The sequence below is a fragment of the Gavia stellata genome, chromosome 4 (assembly GCF_030936135.1).
Source record: "Gavia stellata isolate bGavSte3 chromosome 4, bGavSte3.hap2, whole genome shotgun sequence".
NCBI classification, from domain to species: Eukaryota; Metazoa; Chordata; class Aves; order Gaviiformes; family Gaviidae; genus Gavia; species Gavia stellata.
In genome coordinates, this window is record NC_082597.1 from 60,138,585 (window position 1) to 60,166,449 (window position 27,865).

The 27,865-nt window shown below is 43.2% G+C and overlaps 1 protein-coding gene across 3 annotated transcripts in view; it reads left to right on the forward strand.

Moving 5' to 3' along the window:
- Positions 1 to 27,865, forward strand: part of LARGE1 (LARGE xylosyl- and glucuronyltransferase 1) — a 208,959-nt gene that overhangs the window by 125,202 nt on the left and 55,892 nt on the right. For all 3 annotated transcript variants that reach the window (XM_059815933.1, XM_059815936.1, XM_059815935.1), the window contains exon 6: positions 14,710 to 14,814. In XM_059815933.1, coding sequence (XP_059671916.1) covers positions 14,710 to 14,814 — 105 coding nt within the window. The remainder of the gene's footprint in view (positions 1 to 14,709; positions 14,815 to 27,865) is intronic.

Genomic DNA, 27,865 nt, shown 5'->3' on the forward strand with positions numbered 1-27,865 from the left:
AGCAATGTTGCTTACACTTCATGCATTAGTAGAGATTAAGGGGATTAACTGATACTGTAACTTCCTGCCCTTTGCATGCTTTCCTGCAGTGGTTGGACTTTCCTGCAGCTGGCTTACTGCATTTTGATGTCCTCAGAATTCTTAATACTTCCATGCCTCTCTCTTGTTTTATTGTGGAAGTATGGTTTATCTTATCTAGACATTTTCAGTATTTGAGCTGATAATTTTGATTGTTCTCTTTAGTATTTTTGAAGGAAAGCTTGCACTCTAAACCTTGCTATAAAAATCACTTAAAAAAAAGCAGTAAAATTCAGCTCAGATTAACAAGGGGACACTGTTGTTTAAATTTAAGTCCAGGTGGAGTTTATACACGTAACTAACAAAGCAGTTCATAAAAGTTTTTCCAAGCTGCTGATAGGCACCTTGCATTTAACCACAACACAACAGGTACTTAAGTTCTGCTGCTGTGCCAGCCTACAGATGCTGTCATTTTGGTCAAGCCAGACAACTGCCAGCTATTTTCAGCCTAAATCCATTTTGCATCTTGACTCTGCTGCACCCGACCTTTCAGAAGGTCCAAACAAATTGACCTCATTACAAGGGAAGAGTACGAAGGAGAGTTTGTGGGGTGCTACTGCTACATTTTACATACTAATGTAGGGGAAGGAGCACATGGCCAGAAAAGGGGGGGCCTGCCTGCAGGTTCTTCTTTAGCCTGTAAGGGTTTGAACCAACTTCACCTATTGCTTAAAAAAGTATCTGTAACATCTGGCTGCAGACAGCTTCTTGGTGAGGCCCTGCTGCTGTGCACCAGGAACGCAAAATTAATGAGGCTAGGAAGGGAGGGAGAATAAGCAGGAATGATCATAACCCAGTCATTCACTGAAGAGGATACTTCTCTAAGAGGGAAAGTTCTGGATTTTCTTCCATAAACTGCTTTTACTTTTTGCATTTTCCTCCTCCAGTTCTTTCCAAAGAGAGCATGGTTTGGAGCGCTTTTTCTCACCAACACTGTTTCAGTATTCTCTTAGCCTCTTCTAGATAGATTTGGAAACAGGCAGATTGTTTTGGTGTGCTTTTTGAACTCCCATACACGTGTGTTTCCTTCTTTCCAGTGTTTGGCTTTTCCGTACATGTATTTCTGTAGCTAAAAGGAACGCTGAGCTCTTCTTTGCCTCTCAATTGGTGCAACCGCTTGTAACTATTGCGTGTCAGTAAACACACTTCCAAGGTTTCTCTGATGGTATTTGCTGCTAAGGCTAAAGAGAACAAGCTCAGTTGAATACATGTATGTATGTCCTCTCTGTTTTGTAAGCACAATGCAATATTTTTCCTTAAAACTGGGTGCCAGAAAGCTTAATAGTTCATAGACTTCTCTTCTGATCTTCTCTCTTCCTATAGCAGAAAACAGCAGTCCACACAAAAGTTGACTATTAGGCTAACAGAGCTTATCTCAAAGCACCTATGTGAGAAGTTTGAGCAACACTTTTTCACAGATGCAGATGACATGTGAGGTAGGCTGCAGTCTGACCAGATGAAAAGCCCTTCAGCTTCCAGGGAGAGAACCAAAGAGACTTTTCTAAACATTAGGACTGGTAGACATTTGCACTCTTTTTGCTTTTTACCCATGTAATGTCAACGTTATCCAGAGAGCAAACTCCCAGTAATGAAGTCTGGGTCTCTCCTCATCTGTCTCACTAAATGCCACTTGGAACAAGTGCCTTTTCATTTGACAATAAAATCAATGAATGAAATATTAGAGGCTTGAACGATATGATGTGCAGAATACATTATGGGAGTTGTTGTGTTTCAGTGGACAGCAAGTCTTGCCCTTTCTTCCGTTATCATCAACGTATCTACTTAATGAAACTGGCACCTTCTGCTAGTCTCTCACCTCTTTACTTTTAGACTTTAACTCTTTTGTAACACTTTAAAGTCTCTCTGGCTCAGGGCTGTGTAATAAAATTCTGCACTCTCTGTGTGCTATAGGGCTCACATTTTTCATCTGTTTGTTTCAGTTACAGCCAGAACTGCACTAACTAAATAATTAAACAACAGAGAGAGAGAAGGACCTTAAGCTGATTTTCATACTTGTTTTTATCTCTTTACTCAGTTGAGACAGCCTTCTTCCTCTTTGCTCTGAGGTTCTCTTCAGAACAACACGAATCGCTCAGTGCTAAGCTAATAAACAGGAAAAAAAGGGAAATGTCAGTGCTGAGGTGGACTTCAGTTAAACACCCTAAAACCTCTGGAACTGTCCACAAAGATTAATCTGTAAAAGACTGAAGAATGTTTTTTTTCTTATTGCTTTTTCCAAGCCTTACTGGATTCTCCATCAAGAGCATTAACCACTTCACTGTCATACTAGCAAAATGTGTCATACACGTAAGTAAACAGCTGAAAACTGATAAAGTAAACAGCAGCTAATGCTTTCTAGCAATCCATGAGATAAACCGTACTATTCAACCCTGGAGCTCAAGGTACTGTGTGAGTGGCGGCTTCATAATTTTATCTTTGTGCTAGTCTTGACTCTGTAGTATCAGACAGGGTTATTACATGCTGGCAAAACTGAGTCAATGCTATATACCATTTCAAGTTGAGTTTACAAGTTGACACATCTTCAGCAAGAGAACATCTCGACCACTTTGCCCTATAAATCTGGATATCTTCAGGGTACAGGTTAAAAGACAGAGAAGGACATAGAGAAAGAATGGTTGTGTTCAAATTTAAGAGCAATTCTCTGCACGTTTATTAGGTATTTGCAGTGCTCCATCTCTTGCTGACAAAATAACTTGCAAGACTGTGTCAGGATAAAATTTTCCATTCTGTTCGCCAGGTTGTTCTGTTCTTCTTATATGCACGTCCGCTATTTAGCCTGACTGCAGAATCATGCCCTACTTAGAGAGGCTGAAACTCAACAAAGAGGTGACCCATCTGTGATTGCACAGCAGGTCAACGTTAGAATGAGGAACAGATCCCAAGACTCTTGAGCTCATCACTAAAGCATGAGGCTTCTGGTACAGCCACTGTTTTGTTCTATCAGGCAGAGGCATCTCTTATTCTGTAGGCTCAAGATGTAAAACAGCAGGTTGTCGTTTGGTATCAGAGCTCTATCATATTTTGTGATATAGGACTAATTGTGCTTAGATGTTAACAAATGTCATCTTACCATCTGATACTCCTGTCGTATAAATAATTCTTAGTTGTAGTGTTTGTGAGCTCTAACCTGTCTTGAAGCCCATAATTAAAAGGACATGGTGAGCTGTTTACATAAACCAATTGTCAATATAGTATGTTCCATTAATAGCATTGGCAAGAAGTGCTAGGCAGGTAGCAGCATCTTACTGCAATCTATGTCTGCTGAAGAGACGACTCCTGAATTTTCATCCTGAAAAATTTGCATAGGCTGGTAAAGCCACATAGCCAAAGGGCAATGCAGAGCTTGTTTATTTTTTAACAGAACTGAACCCAACAAAGGGGAAAAATAATGTCAACATAGCTGAGTTTCAACACTACATACAATAACTTGGCAATCTTTTTCACATTAAGTGGGTGACTACAGCCCTTTTCTACTAAATATGGCACTGTTTTTTTCTGGTTTGGTTTGGTTTTACTTGTCACCAGAAAACCAATCCTTTTCATTTTGTTCATCTTGGGGTTTTTTCTGCCACTGCTTCTACATTCTGGGACTTCTCTGATGCTCAGAGAAAGTACTTATGTTACATACCTACTGATTTCTTGCTTACAAACAGTCCTGGTGTGTCCATCGCTTTGGAAGAGTTATTCCTTTTAAATAAAAAGGAACGGGGTTTAATATCTTGCTGTTTATGTATAACTGCGAAAAAGGGTATGAAGTAGGAAGCTGTGCACAGTTTCCGTGAACAGTCACCAGAATGTTAGAAAGCTCTTACCCTCTGTCTCTAATTCATTGCTAATAAACAACAGTTTACTATTCCAACAACTTCAAATACCGATTACTGAAACCTGATAAAGCGTAGTGAAGCAGTGGTGTTATCCTTACTTTACAGAACAAAAGTGAGGAACAAACAGCCAGCTGCTAACCTCTGTTACCTTGGTGTGAATCTGGGTGAAGTCTGTTCAGTTAACAGAGGCAGCATAAGGTTTACATTGCTACAGCTGAAATGAGCAGCTGCCTGAACGTCAAGAGGAAAGTGATGCCTGGAATCCCAAGGGATGCACCCAAAGTAAATCTATGGCAGAGCAGAACATAGCATTCAGGGATGCAGTGAGAAAAACTCAGCCATCAGCAGACCCAGTAAGCTGACAGCTGCCCAAAAGACTAGCTGAGTGGGAATTTCTAAAGGACTACAGAGTGGCCGTGGTGGTTTAGGCACTAGGCTACTAAAAAGGATGGTATCTCTCAGTATCTAAGAGCAGTGCTCTGGGTCTTACAAGTCCTAGCACCAGTTCATAGATCACCACTCGCCTCCCCGGTGACCTTGAAATGTCACTCCATCGTCATGTGTCTCAGTTTCTCCTGTTGTAAGGAGGTCTGTCCTTTCCTTTATAAAGTGCTACTAATGAAAGGCATTGCATAAGAGTTAGATTATTGATTACACACTGCGGTCTGCTGCTCAGCTCCCCATTACTGAGATGCGTTTCACAGATGGGGTTTGTGCCAACCAAAATGTGCATATCAGGACCTTATCCCCTTTATAAAATTGATACAGTTGTGACAGGCAGAGAGTCATGGTGCATGGACAGATACTTTCATGCTCTTCACACACTCCTCCAAGACAGTTTTATTACATTATCTTTGGCAGCAAAAAGAAGACCACATTTTTTGTTCAGTGATCACGTATTCCTACATAGCAAAAATTCAAGCCGTGGTTTTAATAGCTTGTATGTTCCTGAAACACTGAGCATAGTAATTTCAAAATATCTTTTCTGTCAGACCAATGCCTGAATATTAGAACTATTGGATTGGAATTCACTGTCTTCACAAGGATGTTTTGCTGTTTTCAGAGCAAGAAGTTATCGAATTTGTAAGAGTGTGGGTTTCTATATTGAATAAATTAAAAATTAAAAATTAAAATGGAGACCCTGCTGAGGAAAAAGCAGTATCAGGGCACACAATCTTTAAAGCAGCCATTGGTGTGAATAAAATGTGAGGTGTGTAGACAGAACAAGAACATCTCGCTGACCTCCTGCAGCCTGGTTAGGAGAGAATACCTATCACCCTAGAAGGGGTTCATGTCAAGTTTCCTATTGCTGTTAATTAGATGTCAGTTCTGCTGCTGGGACATTTTGTGCTATAAACAGTGACATAAAAACTGAGGTGAGGAAGGACAGGCTCAGCAGCATGTGAAGCTGGTGTGGGCATCCCTTCTGGTCTAGCTTACAATTTCACAACTGTTTCAGTGGTCAGGCTCATTCTTCCCCAGACTCATTGCTAGAGCACTTTTCCTGCAATGTCTCGGGTGTATCCTTTCCTGCCAGGTAGAAAACTAACAAAAACTTCTGTGCATGTCCAAATCATAACATTGTCAACTTCTTAAGTTGCTGGCAACACAGGAGCCCTGTTGTCACAGGTGCACAAAGCCTTGCTGTTGTCACAGAAAACCTCAAAAAGTGTTGTTCCAAAGTAAAAGTTTTTTTCTACACTTACTCTCTTGTGCTCGGCTGCTGAGAATCCATTTCCCTGAAATGCTGCAGATTAAAGTGCTGCAAACATTAATGATAGATTTGCTAGCTTTGTTGTAGTTTGCTGGACTCCTCGCTGTCCTCTTTGTTTTCTAACAAGCTCCTTGGAGGAGAGGATAAGATGCACAAAACCCCAATATATTCTCTTTTTTTGATTGATTTATTTCTTTCATCTTTCCTTATGAAGATGAATCACAGATTTAGCTCTTTACCCCAACCTTTCTCAATCCAATTCTGTATACTTCATCCTCTTGATTACCTTTTGTGTATGATTGTGCCTTTTGAATCCTCCCTCCTACTACCTACAAAACACTTGCCATGTTTCTTTCTGTACAGACTCTTGCTGAGTTATTCTTCTCTGGCCCAAGTTGCTGTAACTTCTTTTGCCCTGGCCACATCACCACCTCTGAGTACATCCAGAAGTCAGCTGGTACCATTGCTTTAGATCCTTGTTCCAGCATTGCTAGTGTCTTCCTTTATTCCTTTCAGTAGCTCCTTTCTCCTTCACTGAGTCAACCTGGCCCATCTTGTTTTTCCCTGCCCTTGATGTACTGTATCTACTTCTGCTTCACTCGTCTACCCACCTTTCTTATCATGTGTTCACTGCCTGTCTCCTTTATTCCTCTCCTGGCACCAGTGTGCTATCCAATGTGATGCTTTCATGGAGCCATCTTCTCCTCTCCTGAAACAACCCTGCAGTACCTTCAGTGAGATACTCTTTGGCCTCCTTCTTATCCAAGTTGTTCCTTAATAACCATCCATGCAGTTTCTCTCTATGAGCAATTAGTCCACTAAGAAGGGCTAACGGCTATTGGGAAACAGCAACATCTTTGAGGCAAATGAGATATCAAATAAAAATTTAAACTTGTGTAGGAGGTGTTTTTCCCTGAAACTTGATTTTTCCACATGTAAAAGATAAGTTCTTCACAGTAGAGACTGCCTTTTCCTATACCTGCCTATACACACACACACATGCGCATATCAGTATATATTTATGCGTATATATGTGTGTATATATGTATACGCATGTGTATGTGTGCATGCACATATAATGTATGTATCTGTTATGTGTATGCACACCTATGAAATAAATGCACAGAAGAGGTTAAAGTATTCAGTTCTGTTGAACATAGTGTATCTTGCACTGTACAGGCATATGAAAAAATGTCATCCTGCGTTTCTGAGGACAGGCAGGTTCGTGTTACAATGCACACACAAGATTTCATGTGCATATTTTACACTGGATTCATGGTAAAATTTCTGAAAACTTTCTAGAGGGAAATGCTGAGAATTGTTGTGCTAGAAATATATTTTCAGAGGTAACTCAGGGCATTTGTTGCATGAGAAGACAAAGTCTTTTTTAAGGATGAGAGAGGACATAGCAGTAAAAGAGAGGAGTGAGTTCGGGAACAGGAAGAAATATGAATTGATATAGACAGTGCAAGAATTGCATAGGGCATCAATAGTAAGGATGAAAAGCTTGAACTTGACAGTGATCTGAAGAAGTGGATGAAAGATGTGTCAGGAGAAGTGAAAAATTTTAGAAGCCACATATTTTGTATGAACTGATGTGAGAAGGCCATAGTGACAGAGTCAGTCACTCAGGCAAGACTTAACGTGAAGTACAGCACATTCAGCTGGTATCAGTCAGCATAAGTACACTGATTTCATTGAAGTCATGCAGATCTATACCAGCTAAGCATGTGGCCTCACACATTTCAGAAAGGAAGGGTGTCTTATGCAGGTGTTTAAAAGATAAAGAAAAAGAAATCAGGAGAACAGGAGAAGAGGGAAAGGACATTAATGAAAGATTTTAACTCCAAGTTGTGCAGAAAATAACCCAGCTTCATTGTACCACTATAGATTCTGCTAGTCCTGACTACGTTTATCAGACTCGGTACCGGCCAATTTAGAAATGTCCCAGCATTCGGAATATGTACCTTTTCCCCTCTTCCCTCCTGTCACCTTTTTCTTCTCTATTTCTGTGTCCCATTTTGGGAGCAGAACTCTGCAGTTCTCCTGATTCCTGCCAAGCTTGAATCTTAAATTCTTGTTGAGTCCTTCTCCTGTTCTTTCAGCTTACACTGAAGACATGCATTGCTTGGCAGTATTTGGCTGTGGCTCCAGCATCTGTGTCTGTATTAAATTCCTAATGATCTAAACCATGGCTGTTAAAGTAACTAGAAGTAGCAAGACAGAGTTCTGCTATGTTCTCTTTTAATAACCTCCACAGTGTAGAAATTGCTTATTTCTTATGTATGTTTTTAAAGGCCGAAAAATACTTTGCACTTGCTTTTCGCTTTGGAGGCCCATACCAAATACAACTAAACCTTGCAAATGTAACAACCAGGAGAGCTTTGCTGAAACAGATCTCTCCTGTGATATCAGCTCACCCTTTGGCCATGGGCAATAAAAGATGGCACCCCACTCCACCTCTTCGCACCCCTCTAACATGCCTTGTTGTTTTCCTTTTCCGAAAACAGCCTGATGTCCTGAGGACCACAGAAAGTGCAACTCACCCAAAGTGTTTGATGTGGGCCCATTGCTCTTACTGTGATTGCAGTGGAGTCCTGTGAAAGCCACTGTAGTCTCTAAGACAAAAAAAAAAAAAAGGAAAAAAAAAAAAAAAAGGGTTCCACTAAAGATGATGTTGAAAGTAGTTGTAATAACTGTAATTTTTTACTACTATTATTATTGTTTGTAATAGCAAAATACCTGAAGGCAAGAACTGAGGTTAGGGTCCTTTGTACCAAAGACACTAGAGGAGATAGAATTCTCTAAAACTGGGAAAAAATCAGGGCAGAAAAGGAAAATATTGTTCACAGCCACCAAGATTTTACTGGGCACCAATTGAAACTAGCAGATACCAGACTCAACATAAATAGAAGGTAATACTTCTTCAGATGTGTCATGTACCACAAATCATTGGAAGCCAGAGGACCACTATTAAGAAGTGTTTTTTCAAATACATTAACAACAAAAAGAGAGTCAAGGAGAGTCTCCATCCTTTACTGGATGTGGGGGGGAACAACATCACGAAGGATGAGGAAAAGGCTGAGGTACTTAATGCCTTCTTTGCCTCAGTCTTTAATAACCAGACCAGGTATCCTCAGGGTATTCAGCTCCCTGAGCTGGAAGACAAGGATGGAGAGCAAAATAAACTCCCCGTGATCCAGGAGGAAGCAGTTAATGACCTGCTATGCCACCTGGACACTCACAAGTCTATGGGGCCTGATGGCACCCACCCAAGGCTGCTGAGGGAGCTGGCAGAGGAGCTTGCCAAGCCACTCTCCATCATTTATCAACAGTCCTGGTTAACAGGGGAGGTCCCAGTTGACTGGAGGCTTGCCAATGTGATGCCATCTACAAGAAGGGCCGGAAGAAGCAACCGGGGAAGTACAGGCCTGTCAGCCGGACCTCGGTGCCCAGGGAAGATTATGGAGAGGTTCATCTTGAGGGCACTCACAGGGCACGTGCAGGACAACCAAGGGATCAGGCCCAGCCAGCACGGGCTCATGAAAGGCAGGTCCTGCTTGACCAACCTGATCTCCTTCTATAACCAGGTGACCCGCCTAGTGGGTGAGGGAAAGGCTGTGGATGTTGTCTACCTGGACTTTAGTAAAGCCTTCGACACTGTCTCCCACAGTATTCTCCTGGAGAAGCTGGCAACTCATGGCTTAAACAGGTGTACCCTTCGCTGGGTAAAAAACTGGCTGGATGGCCGAGCCCTGAGAGTTGTGGTGAATGGAGTCAAATCCAGTTGGTGGCCGGTCACAAGCGGAGTCCCCCAGGGCTCAGTTTTGGGGCCGGTCTTGTTTAATATGTTTATCGATGATCTGGATGAGGGGATTGAGTGCACCCTCAGCAAGTTTGCAGACGACACCAAGTTGGGCGGGAGTGTTGATCTGCTTGAGGGTAGCAAGGCTCTGCAGAGGGATGTGGACAGGCTGGATCAATAGCCCAAGGCCAATTGTATTGAGGTTCAACAAGGCCAAGTGCCGGGTCCTGCACATGCAATGCTACAGGCTTGGGGACGAGTGGCTGGAAAGCTGCCCTGTGGAAAAGTACCTGGGGTGCTGATTGACAGCTGGCTGAATATGAGCCAGCAATGTGCCCAGGTGGCCCAGAAGGCCAATGGCATCCTGGCCTGTATCAGAAATAGTGTGGCCAGCAGGAGTAGGGAGGTGATCGTGCCCCTGTACTCGGTGCTGGTGAGGCCACACCTCGAATACTGTGTTCAGTTTTGGGACCCTCACTACAAGAAGGACGTTGAGGTGCTGGAGCGTGTCCAGAGAAGGGCAACGAAGCTGGTGAGGGGTCTGGAGCACAAGCCATATGAGGAGTGGCTGAGGGAACTGGGGTTGTTTAGCCTAAAGAAGAGGAGGCTGAGGGGAGACCTCATCGCTCTCTACAATTACCTGAAAGGAGGTTGCAGAGCGGTGGGTGTTGGTCTCTTCTCCCAAGTGACTAGCGACAGGACAAGAGGAAACAGCCTCAGCTTGCGCCAGGGGAGGTTTAGGCTGGATATTAGGAAAAATTTCTTTACTGAGAGAGTGGTGAGACACTGGAATAAGCTGCCCAGGGAAGTGGTGGAGTCACCCTCACTGGAGGTGTTCAAGGAACGTGTGGACACGGCATTGCGGGACATGGTTTAGTGGGCATGGTGGTGTTAGTTGATGGTTGGACTTGATCATCTTACAGGTCTTTTACAACCTTAGTGATTCTGTGATTCTGTCAAGTGCCCCATACAGCTGCCCTGTTGTGCTCCATTACTGCACAGCTGCTACTCCCTGCTACTGGAGACACAATACTGCGCTGGATCGAGCTTCAGCCTGGCCACACACAGCTGCTTTTATGCTTTCAGTGCAAACTAACACACAGTTACTATCTCAGAGCGCTCATACTTTCAATACACAGGACAGGCAAAATGGGAGAGACGTAAAAAGTTGTTGTTATCCCCATTTTTATTAAGGGAGAATTGAGCAAGAGGCTGTTATGTGATCTGTCCAGTGTCACCCAAGAAATCAGTATCTGCACTGGGAACTGAGATGTGATCTGGAGCCCCCTTAAATGCCTGAATTAGAGGATCATGCTTTCCCCTCTGCTAGCCACCAAAAATCTATGAAGTTAAAATAGAATCAAAGGCATTGAGTTGTCAGGCTCAGAAGTATCTGTTTTTCCATGGAAACCTCTTCCCAGTGATAGCTAAGCTTTTGCAAGGAGAGAAGCACTTCTCATCATGGAAGAGCTGTCAGGGAGCTGTACTGTGCAAAATGCTGTAGCTGTGCATCTGCCTTCTGGAGAAGTCTCATCCCACAGGCAGGCAGCATACAGCCCCGGTCCCGACAATCCAGCTGTACTTCTGCCTGCTCAATAATTTTTCACCGTGGTCATGCCAGAATCATAGCCTTATTTTCTGTTGTCTGGCTGTTAGTGGTGATGTATGAATAAGTAAGAAAGACAGCTTCATTTTCATAAGCTAACTTGTGCCTGGAGTAACAGAGAGTGAGAGGAGTGCACTTAATTGTAACTGCAGGGCCAGAGCAGAAAACAATGACAGAGCTTTTGCTGCTAGTGATAGTATTTTATTATAATAACTCTTAGGAAGCAGAAACAGGCAGCTCAAAATGCTGGACAATTCAAATACATTCAAATAAATTAAAATATAATAAAATTTTAGTGAAAGTTTCGAGTGAAACATTTTTAGTTCAAAATTGGAAGGGCAAAACTTATGATTTTATTTTATCTGAACTTTTAGATACATAGAGTAATATGGTATGTAATATGTATCTGTATTATATGTCACATTGTTTGATATTAAAAATTAGGAGGGTTGTACATTTAGATGGGGTTATTTTGATATCTTCAGACCAAAATATTTGGGGACTTTTTTCCAGAGAATATTTCTGAATTTCTTTTTTTTATACTGATTCAGAATGAAAACATTTTTTGGAACCATCAATATTTGCTATGCAGCTGAAGTTCTGTTTTCCTGATCACTTCTGCCCTAAGTCAATATCATAGAGACAATGTAAAGGAAAATTAAAATATATTCTTCTTTGGCAGAGACAGCAACACTATTGCAGGCTAAAGAAAATAGAAATATAACTGGAGAAGATACAAAACATATCTTCATAACCTTCTCCAAGGTGGCTTGGGAGACAAGCCATCACATCTGCCTAGTAGGTTTTTAGACACCAGCAAGAGTTAAAACAGCCTGACAAGTTGCATAATGCTCTACCCTACGACAGTACGTGAACATGTGCACATTCCCAGGCCATTGCAAAAGCAAACTAAACTGTGTTAGCTAACACATTTTACTTTGTATTTGTGACAAGCTAAAAGGGCATGTACAGACAGTTATTCCAGCTCAGTTGATACACAGCGAGTCACATTATCTGATCCATGTATCTAAGCCCAAAAGCTTACATGGTGTTAATTTCTGCCTTCATCCATGTCCCGTATCAAACCTGAAAGAATACTGAGAGCAGGATTTGTTCTGCTGTCTTCAAAAATAAAGGGAGAAAGAGGAAGGAAGTGATACAGCTACAATAAATACGTGTGAACATAATTTCCTGTGCCTTTTCAGTTTATCTTAGCATGAAAAATAATAACAGAGAAATAAGTATTTCAGGGATACATTGTCAGAACTGAGATTTTGGACTGGTGGGTAGGAAAGGAAAACCATTAACAAGCAGCAAGGTTTGTTCATTTTTTGTTATTCATCAGTTTGAAGGCTGAACTCTGTGGCTTGTTGAGAAATGCATGGGGCTAAAATAATGAAAGCTGATTGATGCTCCGTGGTAAGGAAGTTCACTATCTGCTTCGTGCAAATGGAATGCTAACATTTCTTTTGATGTTAGCAGTACTATCCTGAAAATGATCTGTGGACTGCTGAGTTGTGAAATGCGCTGTTAGAATATGGGCAGGGTCACTCTCTTCCTACCAGCTGTGCCAATCCATTCCAGCCCAGATGCACCTGCATTTTTTTATTGGGTTTTTTTCTCATCCTTTACTAGCCATGGTAGTTTCTTATTTTGATTTATTCTACCTCATCTGTAAGGGAGTGGTTATAAAGAACAGGCAGTCTTCCAGCACAGAACCAACAAGTGTTTGTTTAAATTGTGCCCTTCAGTCTTTTTTGGCTAAGACTTGTTTCAGCCAGTTGAGATCCTTTCATATATCCTCACAATATATGGCTTGTGGCACCTCATGTGCTGTCTATTGTGTTCCATGTGTCTCACAGGTTGAGAAATGCTACAGTTTATTTGTATGAACAACTCAACAGTTGCTTAGGATGCATCTGCCTCTAACTTGTAATTTCCTTCATTCTCTTGTGCATTGCATTCTGTTAATATTTCAAGTTTTCAGTAGCACCAATGTGGTGATAAATGTGTGGTGGTCTTTTATATGATCCTTTCTGCTCTCCCCCAGATTTTCCACCTTCTTTAAAAATGAGTTAGAGCATATAATGTGAAAAATCAAATATGTATAATATACATAATATATAACGGAAAAGGAGAGACATCATTAGAAAATCAGGTCTGGTGAGGACTGGCATGTTGTGATTGGGATAGAGTAGGGTGATCCTGAACAATGCTGTGGAGTGAGTGGACTTGGTAATCTCTCAAGGTTATTTCTAGGTTGATTTCCATTCACTCCTTGAATGCTTTTATAATGTTCTGATTTATTATATGCATTGGCCTCTGACTGCTGCTCACACTCTTTGAAACAGCATTCAAGACACATCTGGTGGTTACTGACATTCCACTGAGTTACAGATAATGCAGGAGAGTATCGTAATCACCTGACCTATCCTAACTTCTTGCTAGCCGATTATAAAATTGAATTAATCACTTCTGTCTTTATGTCTTGCTTCTTAGCCCAATCTTGCCTTGGTCCATACTGAAATTTTAGTAATACAGCTATGGTCCTACATAAGCAATAGAAAATGATCATTTAATGCTTTCAGTGCACTACTGTGACCATACACCCAGTTTTATGAGCATAGCTGGGATCTGAAAATGTGCCTTCAGAGCATGATACTTAATTGCTTTCTCAAAAGGTTGCAGAATAATTTCCAGTCCCAGTCTTAGTGCCCTCAGTGAGCGGGTCCCTCTGTCAAAACACCATTCCCTTTCCTTTCTTTGACTAGAACCAAATGCAGTTTTCCCCTTCCCTCTATCCAGTGTCACCGGAGCATCATTTCAATCACTTCTCTTATTTACATTTTGTGCAGCACATTTCAGGCTAGATAATTAAGTCCTTATCTATACAAACATTCACTTTTCAGTTGATTTTTAAGCAGTGCAAACCTTCTAGACACATTTGATTTAAAACACGTTTTACTCTAGCTGAAGCCAGCTGCAAATCAATGTAAGCTAAACCAAAATAAGCCCATCTAAAACTGAAATCATAATTTCTATGCAGCGTTCCACACAGGCTTACCTAAATGACTTTTAAATTACTTTCTTAAATTAAAACAGTACAACTTTCTTATGTAGGTAAACTCTTAGAATCCAATATTTTCCTTAGAAGAAGGGATTTCCTTTGTGACTGAGAAAAAACTTGCTGAAACTAGCAAGGGGAGGGGCGGTGCATAGGAAGAGAATTAATTTGTTATACTGAGCCTTGTTCTTCAATTATATTATCTTCATCAGAGTATAAACAGATCTTCATATTAGATGATCATTGCACCAACACTTACTTCTCACTAGGAGGATTCTCCATCATTGTATTCCAAAATCAAGCAGCATTCAGATTTGTCTGGGTGATATATTTTTGTCAGCATGACAAAGGTTCCCACAGTGTTTAATTACTCAGACTAGCCAGGGGAGAAGGAAGGAAATGAGCCATGGTGAGTTGGCTGTGCCAGGCTTGCTGTCTGTTACATAAGCAGGCATCTTCCAAATGCGTGAAAGAAAAGGCAGCACCCAAACTTCTGTCTTCTCTTTCCACTGGCTGTTCCTCCCCAGATTTCATGTTTGTTTGCCTTTAATTAAGTGTCTTTTGTCTCATGATCTTTGTGCAATTGCTCATTTCCAGGGCAGCAGGTTCTTGGCTTGGTGGAGAACCAGAGTGATTGGTATTTGGGCAACCTTTGGAAGAATCATCGGCCCTGGCCAGCGCTTGGGAGGGGCTACAACACAGGTAAGCCCTGACAGTTTTCTTTGAATTAACATTTGCATTAAGCATGGAACCAGTCTCCTGGTATAGAAAGTATGAGATGTGGTAATTTGCACCTCCCTTCCTAATCTACTGCAAGATTTGTCATTTAAAGCAGTAAAAATGATGCAATGTGCATTTTGGAGTTTCTGGTCCTGTGCTACTCTGAGGAGAATATATTCCTTCTCTAAATGGTCTCAAGGAGATTGTGTGGCATCCTTTGGGGAAGGACAGAGCTTTTCAGCAGTTTGACACATCCTCAGCACATCTCTTACAAGATTTCTCTCCATTATGAAGCGTATGTAGGCCCAGCAAGAGGGAAAAAATAGGAATCAAGGCTCATTTTCTGTAGAGAGGTAAATGGTATCACAAAATGTCAGCCCAATAAAGATATAACTCCTGCAGGACAGCAACAGGGTCATAATTGTCCTAATAAAATGCAAACTACTGGCCATCAATTTCTGCTGCCATGAGAAAGAAATAAAGGCACTAGAACAGAGAATTTATTAGGTTACAGGAGACAGGTCTTCCCATTGATTTGTGTTTGGTATGTGAGAAAACATACCAGGTGCATAAAGAACACACACATACATCTAAATCATTTCGATGCTAGGCTTTACATGCTGATGCAGTGAATTAGGTTCCCACTCTATTTGTAACAAAAGGACAGAACAGATGGTGAAGCCTCCATCAGAAAAGATTAGTCCATTTAAATATCCCTGCACTATCAGAAAATTATTCACCATAATAGTGGTTTTGCTTCACAGAAATATATTGGATTGAATTAAACAGAGTAACTAGAAAAACGATTGCACAAGTTGTGGTTGGGTCATCTGTATTTCTATATTCCTTTGTGTATTTGGGGGAATCACGCCAGCTTTTGTGAATTTGTATTTCAGCCTCTGCAAAGCATCTCTGTTCTGTGAAAATGTTCAAAAGAATAGCCTAACAGAACACAAATAGATATGGATACAAGGTTTTGGCAAAAGAGGTTTGTTTCCTGGTTCTCCACTTGCCAGAGCAGAATTGCATATATAAAGGCTTGGGCTGCCCACCTTTCTCCCCCCACAACCACCCCCAAAAGCATGAAACATAGCTAAGTTTTGTGATTTGTCCTTGTTGCATTAAAGAGCAAGGCAATTTGGCAGAAAATAAACCCCCTTGTCTTCCAGCTTGTCCTCAGATATCAGAGGGTCTGGGGGCAGCTAGGCTTAGATTCTGAATGATGCCCAATTCTCTGTGTTACAAGTCCAGTCGCATTCAATGTATTGAACTCTCATGATTACAGATACACTTGTAACACCATACACTTTCAGTCTAGTTGCGTTCCATGAACTAGCACGGCCACGCTTAAGGGATTTGGTGGTGTTCAATGAGAACTCTCATGGCTAGATTAGTGAATAGTGCAGTTTATTGAAGCAACAGATACACAAGTTCTTTTGGATTGCCAGTGATAAAATTACTGCCTGCAAAGCATGTGCAAATCAAGAATATGAGTAATATAGCCTGGCTACAAATGCATTAAGTTATAAAGCAACTCTATAGAGATTTCTAAATTTCCCAGGGAAGCACTTGGCATAACCAAGTGTTCGAATCTTACCCAGAGGCGTCCCTGTGGGGGGGAAGAGAGGCTCAGCCTGTCAACTGATCCCAGGTGTCAGAGGTGGTCTGCGATGGTGTCTTCCCTGGCATCCCCCCTCCCTTAAGCCATTTTTCTACTATTTGTCTTTTCAGGTGGAGCTTGAGTGACTCTAGTCATACATACCTCTATTGTAATTGGTGTAAAAGTTTCTTGTTCAGCTTTTAAAGGTCTAGACTAACAAAAATCCAGAGCGCAAGCTCAGTGAGGGGTGCTCGCACCTTGGAGGTGGGTAGCTTTGGGATGGAAGTGTGGGTTTTGGTATTATAATGAGATTATAATGAGCAAAGTTCACCCAAAGGATAGTATTTTGTCAAAAAATGACAAACTGTTGGCCCAGGGTGGTAAATAATGCAGCTCAGGGTAGTAAATATGCAGCTTGTCAGTTCCATAGTACTTTCCAGTTCCCGTCTTATCACAGAGCCTGGCCGTGGTGTCCTCACTCTGCTCCACCCTCCGTGCAGTTTCTCTTAGAGTCAGCACACCAAGCTCCCCTGGTGGTGCCAGCATCTAAGGTTGCCTAGGGAACTTGTGCGGGATGGATTCCTTGCATATACACAACGCTCCACCCTGAAAATTTCTTCAATGCTGTACCTTTCCTTATGATGTGAATATAAATTTAATTCCTAAGTTACCTCCAGCAATTATTCCACAGTCCTGAAACCTGAAAGCTTATGTTATACACAACTGAACTTGTTGATGTCAATTCTATTCAGTATTACACCACAAAGCAGTATCTTTTGTTCTACTGAGAGATGACCACCTTTTATCACAGAATCACTAAGGTTGTAAAAGACCTGTAAGATGATCAAGTCCAACCATCAACCCAACACCACCATGCCCATTAAACTATCTCCCACAATGCCTCATCCACACGTTCCTTGAACACCTCCAGTGAGGGTGAGTCCACCACCTCCCTGGGCAGCCTGTTCCAGTGTTTCACCACTCTCTCAGTAAAGAAATTTTTCCTAACATCCAGCTTGAACCTCCCCTGGCACAACTTGAGACCATTTCCTCTTGTCCTGTCACTCGTCACTTGGGAGAAGAGACCAACACCCACCTCTCTGCAACCCCCTTTCAGATAATTGTAGAGAGCGATGAGGTCTCCCCTCAGCCTCCTCTTGTTTAGGCTAAACAACCCCAGTTCCCTCAGCCGCTCCTCATAAGACTTGTGCTCCAGACCCCTCACCAGCTTCGTTGCCCTTCTCTGGACACGCTCCAGCACCTCAACGTCCTTCTTGTAGCGAGGGTCCCAAAACTGAACACAGTATTCGAGGTGTGGCCTCACCAGCACCGAGTACAGGGGCACGATCACTTCCCTACTCCTGCTGGCCACACTATTTCTGATACAGGCCAGGATGCCATTGGCCTTCTGGGCCACCTGGGCACATTGCTGGCTCATATTCAGCCAGCTGTCAATCAACACCCCCAGGTCCTTTTCCACAGGGCAGCTTTCCAGCCACTCGTCCCCAAGCCTGTAGCATTGCATGGGGTTGTTATGACCCAAGTGCCGGACCCGGCACTTGGCCTTGTTGAACCTCAATACAATTGGCCTTGGCCCATCGATCCAGCCTGTCCAGATCCCTCTGCAGAGCCTTCCTACCCTCAAGCAGATCAACACTCCTGCCCAACTTGGTGTCGTCTGCAAACTTGCTGAGGGTGCACTCAATCCCCTCATCCAGATCGTCGATAAACATATTTAACAAGACCGGCCCCAAAACTGAGCCCTGGGGGACTCCGCTTGTGACCGGCCACCAACTGGATTTGACTCCATTCACCACAACTCTCAGGGCTCGGCCATCCAGCCAGTTTTTTACCCAGCGAAGGGTACACCTGTTTAAGCCACGAGTTGCCAGCTTCTCCAGGAGAATACTGTGGGAGACAGTGTCGAAGGCTTTACTAAAGTCCAGGTAGACAACATCAACAGCCTTTCCCTCATCCACTAGGCGGGTCACCTGGTTATAGAAGGAGATCAGGTTGGTCAAGCAGGACCTGCCTTTCATGAGCCCGTGCTGGCTGGGCCTGATCCCTTGGTTGTCCTGCACGTGCCCTGTGAGCGCCCTCAAGATGAACCTCTCCATAATCTTCCCTGGGCACCGAGGTCAGGCTGACAGGCCTGTACTTCCCTGGTTGCTTCTTCCGGCCCTTCTTGTAGATGGCATCACATTGGCAAGCCTCCAGTCAACTGGGACCTCCCCTGTTAACCAGGACTGTTGATAAATGATGGAGAGTGGCTTGGCCAGCTCCCTCAGCACCCTTGGGTGGATGCCATCAGGCCCCATAGACTTGTGAGTGTCCAGGTGGCATAGCAGGTCATTAACTGCTTCCTCCTGGATCACGGGGAGTTTATTTTGCTCTCCATCCTTGTCTTCCAGCTCAGGGAGCTGAATACCCTGAGGATACCTGGTCTGGTTATTAAAGACTGAGGCAAAGAAGGCATTAAGTACCTCAGCCTTTTCCTCATCCTTCGTGATGTTGTTCCCCCCCACATCCAGTAAAGGATGGAGATTCTCCTTGACTCTCTTTTTGTTGTTAATGTATTTATTGAAGCATTTTTTGTTGTCCCTTACGACCGTGGCCAGATTGAGCTCTAGCTGGTCTTTTGCCTTTCTAATTCCCTCTCTGCATGACCTAATGAGGTCCTTGTATTCTTCTTCAGTTGCCTGCCCCTTCTTCCAAAGGCGACAAACTCTCCTTTTTTTCCTGATTCCCAGCAAAAGCTCCCCATTCAGCCAGGCCGGTCATCATCCCCGCTGGCTCTTCTTACGGCACATGGGGACTGCCTGCTCCTGTGCCTTTAAGATTTCCTTCTTGAAGAAGGTCCAGCCTTCCTGGACCCCTTTGCCCTTCAGGACCATCTCCCAAGGGACCCTCTCGACCAGTGTCCCGAACAGGCCGAAGTCTGCCCTCCGGAAGTCCATCATAGTGGTATTGCTGACCCCCCTCCTTACTTGGCCAAGAATTGAGAATTCTATCATTTCGTGGTCACTAAGTCCCAGACGGCCTCCGACCTTCACTTCTCCCACCAGACCCTCTCTGTTTGTAAGCAGCAGGTCAAGCAGGGCACCTCCCCTGGTAGGCTCGCTTGCCAGCTGTGTCAGGAAGTTATCTTCCATACACTCCAGGAACCTCGGGGACTGTTTCCTCTCTGCTGTGTTATACTTCCAGCAGACGTCCAGTAAGTTGAAGTCCCCCACAAGAACAAGGGCTTGCGATTTCGAGACTTCTGTCAGTCACTTGTAGAACGCTTCGTCGGCTTCTTCGTCCTGGTTTGGTGGTCCATAACAGACACCCAGCAGGATATCTGCCTTGTTCGCTTTCCCCCTCATCCTTACCCATAAGCACTCAACCTTGTCATCACAATCATTGAGCTCTATACAGTCAAAACACCTCCTAACATACAGAGCCACCCCACCACCTCTCCTTCCTTGCCTGTCCCTCCTGAAGAGCTTATAGCCATCCATCGCAGCACTCCAGTCATGTGAGTCATCCCACCATGTTTCTGTGATGGCGACTACGTCATAGCTGTCCTGCTGCACAATGGCTTCCAGCTCCTCCTGTTTGCTGTCCATGCTGCATGCATTGGAGTAGATGCACTTGAGCTGGGCTATCGATTTCGCCCCCAACATTGGCACGCCACCCCTAGACTCATCTCTAGGCAGCCTGGTTTCATCTCCTTCCCCCTTCAAATCTAGTTTAAAGCCCTCTCGATGAGGCTCGCCAACTCATAAGCGAGAATCCTTTTCCCCCTTGGGGATAGTTGAACTCCATCTGCAGCCAGCAGGCCCAGTGTTGTGTAAACTGCTCCACGGTCAAAAAACCCGAAATTCTGCTAATGGCACCAGCCGCTGAGCCACGTGTTGACCAGGTTCGCTTTCCTGTTCCTTTCAGTGTTCCTCCCCGCCACTGAAGGGATTGAGGAAAACACTACCTGCGTTCCTGATCCCTCAACCAGTCGCCCCAGCGTTCTGAAGTCCCTCTTGATCACTTTTAGGCTACTTTATGCAACCTCATCACTGCCAACCTGTAAAACCAACAGCGAGTTTCCGAGTGACCTCTCTCACCTGGGCCCCAGGGAAGCAGCAGACTTCCCTGTGGGTTTGGTCTGGTCGGCATATTGGCCCTCTGTTCCCCTCAGAAGGGAATCGCCGATGACAATTACCCTCCTTTTTGTCTTAGTAGAGGTGGTTGTGATGTGTGGGGCAGACTGTCTTGCCCCATGGATGGACTATCATCCATATCCTCGTTATCCTGGCCCTCAAGTTCCATTGCCCCATTATCTGTTGGGTAGGGGTAGCTGGGAAGGCGAGGGAGGCCAGGAGGGGATTCGCCTGCTGCCCCGAGGAGGGACCTGTTCCATTCCCCTTCACCTCTTAGGTCCCCTCCTTCTGCCCGGTGGCAAGAGCATAAGGGATCCTCCGTTTCTTTTGGAGCCTCCATCCTCTGCCTTAGCCTCAGAGATGGTAGGGGGTGGCTCCACCAGTCTATCTCCCTCTCGCACTCCCTGATACTCCTCAGCCTCTCCACTTCCTCTTTCAGCTCTGCCACCAGGCTGAGCAGATCATTCACCTGGTTGCAGCGCACACAGGCGTTGTCTCTCCCGGCCTCTGGCACGGCATGAGTGACAGGCTCAGGCACTCCTGGCAGCCAGAGACCTGGGCACCCGCGTGCCTGGGAGCTCCGTCTGGGTCGCCACATTCCTTCTGGCAATGGCTTTCGGCTGAGTGGAGACCATAGCTGGGCCTCTTCTGGGAGGGCGATGACCACTCGTCAAGAGAGCCTCCAGAGCCAGGAAGGGAGGACTGTGCCCTGCCCACACACCTTCCCTGCACGAACTGACGCGCCATCCCCTGTTTGCCGCCCCATGCCCTGTTTGCCGCGCTCGCTGGGGGCTGCTCTTGTACGTGAGGGGCTTAGGCCGTCACTGCTCGAGTCCCCACCCAGGCTGAGTCAGAGCTGCCGCTTGTCAGGAGCTCGCTCTGCCGGCTGGGGGGGGTTGGGGGGGTGGACTGGGGCACCCTCTCTCTCCCTGCGCTTTCGCCTTCGCGCTTTGCCGCCCTAGGAAGGGTCCCCCGTCGCTGCATTGAGGGTCTGTCCTTTCTACTGCATTTTTGCTTTGTCCTTTCTGCCATTTTAATGCTGGCAGAGAGAAATGTGTCACAACCACGTTACGTTATAATAACACAGAAATGTATGGTGGGTAGTATGTAAAATGCAATTACGTAAAGAAAAATGCTATAAAACTTTAATTTATATTGTCTTAACTTACTGTTCCAAATGTTTTACAGGGATACCAGATGTCAGTATCTCAGAAAATTCTTCCACTGAAAGCAAAAATAATTGAGTATCTGCAGTCTTCACATACACTGCATGTGTTAATTCTTGGTGTTTGTTAATACATACCTAACCAGGCCATGCATAGTCCTGCCCATGATTTTAGTCTGCTCACAGTTTCTTTCTTCAAACAACTCACCTATAGTTATAAAAACTTTCTTTTCCTTAGAAAGAAAACCAGAAGGTAGATAATGAATGGAAGGTTGACAAGTGATCATAAGAAGTGGAATGATGTTTTTTCAAGTACATGGAACAAGAGGTCACTGAGTGAAACAGTGCAACCTCTGAGAAGTAGCAAACGATGTTATTGACAGAATTGGCATAATTTATTACCATTTTCTTAATTGAATTCATTGTTTGCCTCAGTAATCTAGCAGAGATTGGAGGTATAAATCTCTCAGGGAAGATGAAATACCAACTGAAACTGGAGCTTGTTTGATGCATTCAGTAAATGACACTGAATGCAACACTGTGGCCAAGGAGGATTCAGAAAACTAAAGCGGGGGCAAGAAAGAGAGGCAGTAACTCTAAGCAAAACACTCATGAAAGACAGTGGGCCAGGAAAGGGAAGACGCAAAAATTCAGGTGCTTAGAGTTGTATTTAGGAACAGTAAAAGGGCCCCCAAAACCCTGAAACTTTAATGAGCTAAACAAAGCTGGATCAGGGAGAAGCTCTCAGACAGGCTTTGCTCTTGCTCTTGGGAGAGAGTTTACTACAGTCTTAGGATACAATCCTAAGAAAAGAGATTTTTATGTGAGCCTCTTCAGCCAGACCCAACCTTGGCAGATTTGATGCAGAAGCATCCCTCAAAGTCTTCCACTGCTTCCTCCCAATTTCTGAAGCAAATAATTTATCTTTCACTCCTACCTTTCTATGTCTGAGCCACTCTGGACAACATATAGGTTGGGGGAGTCCCAGAAGGTGGATACATTAAAGCCAAAGGTGTGTTTGTTCCTTCTCCACTAGCTCTTTAAACCCAGTAAGCATGTGCGTTCTATTCCTGTATGCCCAGGCCAAATCTCCTGACAGCCAATACAGATTTTTAAGGAAAGATTTTATTTTGTTGTTTCTCATGCCTCTTCCTCATTTGCACAGGCAGATAATCCAAGTCATACTTTAGTCCATGATAATATAATCTTAGGAAAACCCGACCAAACTCAAAAGTCAGTTCACTGAGAATTTAATTTGTGTTTAAAATGTTCTTCGTTTGAACCATTGTTTATTTGAGATAGCATTCCCTTCCTCAGGCCATTTTAAACACAGTTCCTTCTGTACCACAAAGGTACCCAGGTTTTTTCTGTACCTCATTGGCCAAAACTCAGTAAGCTGCTTAATCAAATACTTTTTTTATATATCATCCACTCCATTTTGCTTCTCTACACTGAGATTAACTCTTACAGACTCCTCATACACTAGTTAAAGCACACTTTTCTCTCTGTATAATCTATATTGTCTTTCACTGACTAAACTGTGCTTTCAAAATTATTGCCTGAGCCACACTATGATTTTTCTTTTTACAGATGTTAAACTGACAGCTCCAGAATTTCACTGTATGGTTTGATGTTCATTTCTGGAGTAACAGTCATCTTAGTCCTCAGAAAAATATCTTGTCAAAGAAATTCTAAACATAAAAGCTTTTAGTACTTTGTCTGCCTTACACTTCCCATCATGGTGGAGAATAGCTTTTAAAAGCAGTTTCTGGTGACTGTTACCATGATTTCAGGCTACTTCCTCAGCTGATGTGAATCACCCCTGGCTTCCTTGGCTTTAGTGCAGCAGGGCCAACTTACATCAGCTGAGAATAGACTCCACGCCATGGAGCTTTAGGATGGATCTGTGCCTGTAATTTGGGTGCCAGGGAGGCATTTGTAAAAACTTTGGCCCAGGGGATTTCAGACTTCTAGACTTCAGAAGCCCATCCTGAGGATTTGAGGCACGTCTAAAATGCACTGCCTCAGTGCAACTACTAGATACTGTAAGGAGGTGTCTCAACAGCTTGAGCTGAAGATTCATACTCCTACACTGAGAGATGTCACATTACCAGATTGGTGGATTGAGAACAGAAGGGAATGGCTAGCACCTAACGATTACCAGGCTACGTGTGCACCATGCGTTATTATTCCCATGTTTGTAATGACTGGAAGAATGCTAGAATGAATCTCTTTCCTTTATTGTTTCCCTGAAAAAAAGGACCTATGGAAGATGAATTGGAAGTGGGAAGTGTATGTTATGTCATTTTTGCATAATATTTAACAATTGTGAATAATAAAGACAAGCGTAGGGCAGACTGTTTATATGAAATTAGACTGGATCACATCTTGTGCTTCTTCGTGATGATACTATGCATCTTCAGTGCAGAAAGTAAATGACAAGTAAAGCGATGCAAAATGGGGTGGTGGTGGTCATGGAACTGCCTGTGGTCCTGCTCTGGAAACACGATAAGGATGGGACAAGAAGAAATGGCCTCAAGTTGCGCCAGAGGAGGTTCAGGCTGGATATTAGGAAAAATTTCTTTACTGAGAGAGTGGTGAGACACTGGAATAAGCTGCCCAGGGAAGTGGTGGAGTCACCATCCCTGGAGTTGTTCAAGGAACGTGTGGACGAGGCATTGTGGGAGATGGTTTAATGGGCATGGTGGTGTTAGTTGATGGCTGGACTTGATGATCTTACAGGTCTTTTACAACCTTAGTGATTCTGTGATTCTGTGATAACAGCTTTCAACTGAGCTCCATGGGCTTCTGCTCACAACATTATGGTAATGTATCTGATGTTAAGAAGTGCTGAGCACTTTTAATTTAATCAGACATTTCTGTTTTTCAGAAATCCTCACAGTTAATGCTTTAAATAGTTATTGTTGCCTAATTCTGCATAGATCTGTTACCAAAATGTGGTTTTTCCCCCTGGAAGAGTCAGAATTCCATGACAGCCATCTGAATATGGCACTAATTTACAAATTATATCCCACAGATTCTGACTAAAACTAGCGCTTTTCTCCATGGTGTAAAGAAAGGAGTATACTGGTTGCTTGAGAGAGGAGATTTTTCTGAATTTTCTCAATGAATGAAGAAGTCAGAGAACTCATCATTTATAGAAACTTTAAATACCCAGCATCGGGGCCTGACTCAGTTCAGCCATGCCCTCTCTAAAAGGCATTGCAATATTCCTAGCTCCCATTACATAAAACATTAGTCACGTTTGGTACAGGAACTGGTATTGTTAGGTTTGGTTGTAAGTACAAGAGCCTTTGCAAACAGCAGAAACATACGTTTTGGTGATTAAAAAAAAAAAGAAAAAATGAAGTGCAACACCAATGTCAAAGCAAAAAGTAGCACTTTCTTCACCTACTCAGATTCACACTGTGCCAGTTTTTTGGATTAAATTATTCCTTCTTTAAGATACTGTGAGCTCATTCAGCAAATACTGTTATCAGTGCAAAGCATACTGATACACATGTGGTTTATAACACACAAAGATGCATTGAAGTACAGATATCATGCACATTGTACAGGTAGTAGTTTAGGAAGTGCCAGCACATTGTTGCTTTTAGGCTCAACAGGAAATGTCAGTCTGTTTGTGGGAATGGTGGGAAGCTAAAATGATAATTCTGCTTTTGATCACCACATCCCTATCTTTATTGGCTGTAATCTGTAGTTTGCACTTAAAAATAAGTTATCTGAAAGCTGACTACCCTCAAAGAATAACTTCCTTTCCAGTTTTTCTCATGCAGTTTCTAAAGCATGTGATGTATTGAGAACTTGTTTACAGCACACTTGACATTTCTGAAATGGGGGTCAATATGTATTTGATTTTGAAAATGGTGGCTCTAGTTTGAGAGGCCTATCCACATAATAATGGCATTGCTGCAACTGAATTAGTCTACTGTTCATTGCATTCTCTGAGATACATCCTCTGCTCCTTGGCAATTGAATCTATCAGACCCTGCAATAACTCTCTTTTTTTAAAACAACACCTCACTTTCTTTGAGACACTGAAAACTTTCATCTCCTAAGAACTCTGTGGTAAAAAAACAATGGCATTCAGACAGTCTTTACCAGATTCTAGTTTGCATTGTATTGGAGTAAATAAAAAGTATTTCTTTTTAGTTGATTCAATTGTGCTAGTTTCGGGTTTTTTACTCGTCTGACCTGAGTTCATGATGTCGATCTCCATGTAATGTACGTAAACAGGACATATATATGCACTATTCCAATCTAATGATTTAAAGAATCATTCTGAAGTGTGGTATTTTTAGCTTGATCAAGACAGTTCTTTATGTGAACGTACATAGCTTGATGAGTAATGACGTTGTCCAGCACTCTGAAATGCCCTCTCTTTATTGTAGACGGACCATCATTACCAGGTTAAATTTAGATTAAAGACTTGCACATAAAAGCTTAGTAGAGGCATCCAGGTGCCTAAACAGAGAACAAAAAATTCTATTATATGGCAGGAGAACCCCAGACGAATGCATAGTAATCGTAAAACCAGTACTTTTTCTTCTGAAGTGCAAGTTCACTTTCCAGTTTCTTATTGTGCTCATAAAAGTGATTGTGTAAAGACAGTTCCTTTTTGTAGATACAGAAACAGAGGCTTTAGCCATAGTCCCAAAGCAAAGAAGGAGGCATCACAGTTGGACTCCATCTTTGGACTCCAATGGGTAGCCTGGTGCCTGTCACAGAAAGTAGCAGAGTAACTAAGATGTCTTTCTACACCCTTGTGTCAAAGCTGTCACCTCTAAGGGAGTGACAACAAAAAACAGTTGAATTTGGTCAGTCAGATCACACTCTTAGGTGCTATTGGCTTTAATCACTATGCTTTAATCACTGTGCTTTAATCATTTTAGTGATAGGGCAAACTAGGTTCAGGACAAACCTTTCCCCTTTAAAAAAGTATCAAGAGACTTTATACTCCTTGAGTTGGAGATGTTTTGAGAAAGAAGAATCTGCAAAATTGAGTGGACACTGAGCTCTCAGAAGCAGCAGCTCAATTCTTTCCTTTCCCCATTGTCTTTCTTCTGTCCCTATGTTCAACTACATCCTGACTTCAATGGTTCCTGCTGTAGCTCCTCAACGCTCCCTCCTCCACCTGTCTGTATTGAACTGAGCTCAGGGGAGGACAGGAGCACTGCAATATCATATATATACAGATTGTCCCTATACTATTGTTCTCAAGGCCTTAGCAGAGATGGTGAAAAGAGAAGCTTTCCCAAATAGAATCATAGAATTATAGGCAATTTAGGTCAGAAGGGATCTCCAGAGGTCTTCTAGTCTTCTTCCCACTGCAAGCCAACTCAGATTGCTCAGGGCCTTTTCCAAATGAATTTTTAATATCTCCAAGGATACCTCTCAAAGCAGCCTGTTGCTGTATTTGGCCACTGTCTTGGTGAGAAAAGTAAAAAATAAAAGTAAAAAATTCCTAATTTGTGATTAGAATTTCCTTTGCTGAAATTTGTGTCAGTTACCTCTCATTCTGTCTCTGTGCATCTCTTAGAAGAGTTTGGCTCCATTAAGTAATTGTAGACAGCAATAAGAGATCCCCTTAGCCTTCTCTTCTCCAGGCTGAACAAGACCAATTCTCTCAGCTTCTCCTCATACATGTTCTCCAGGCCTCTGATCATTTTGGTTGCTCTCCACTGGACTTACTTTAGCATGTCAGTGTCTTTATTTGACTGAGGAATCCAAAACAGTACTTCAGATGTGGTCTTACAAGTGCTGAGTAAAGAGTGGTAATCACTTCCCTTGACCTAAGGGGCTACTGTAGCCCAGGATGTGGTTGGCCTTCTTTGCCACAAGGTCACACTGCTGGCTTATGTTCAACTTGCTGTCCGTCAAGACCCTTGGACTTTTCATGAAAAACTCCTTTCTATCCACTTGTCTTCAAGCCTGTACTGTCCATTCAAGAACAGTCCCAGGCAGGACTTTTCGTTGAACTTTGTGAGCCTTCTTTTAGCCCAATTGTGCGGCCTGTCAAGGTCCCTCTGAACAGCGGCCTGTATTGAGTTTGCACAGCAAGGTTTTGGTAGCGGGGGGCTATAGGGTTGGCTTCTCTGAGAAGCTGCTAGA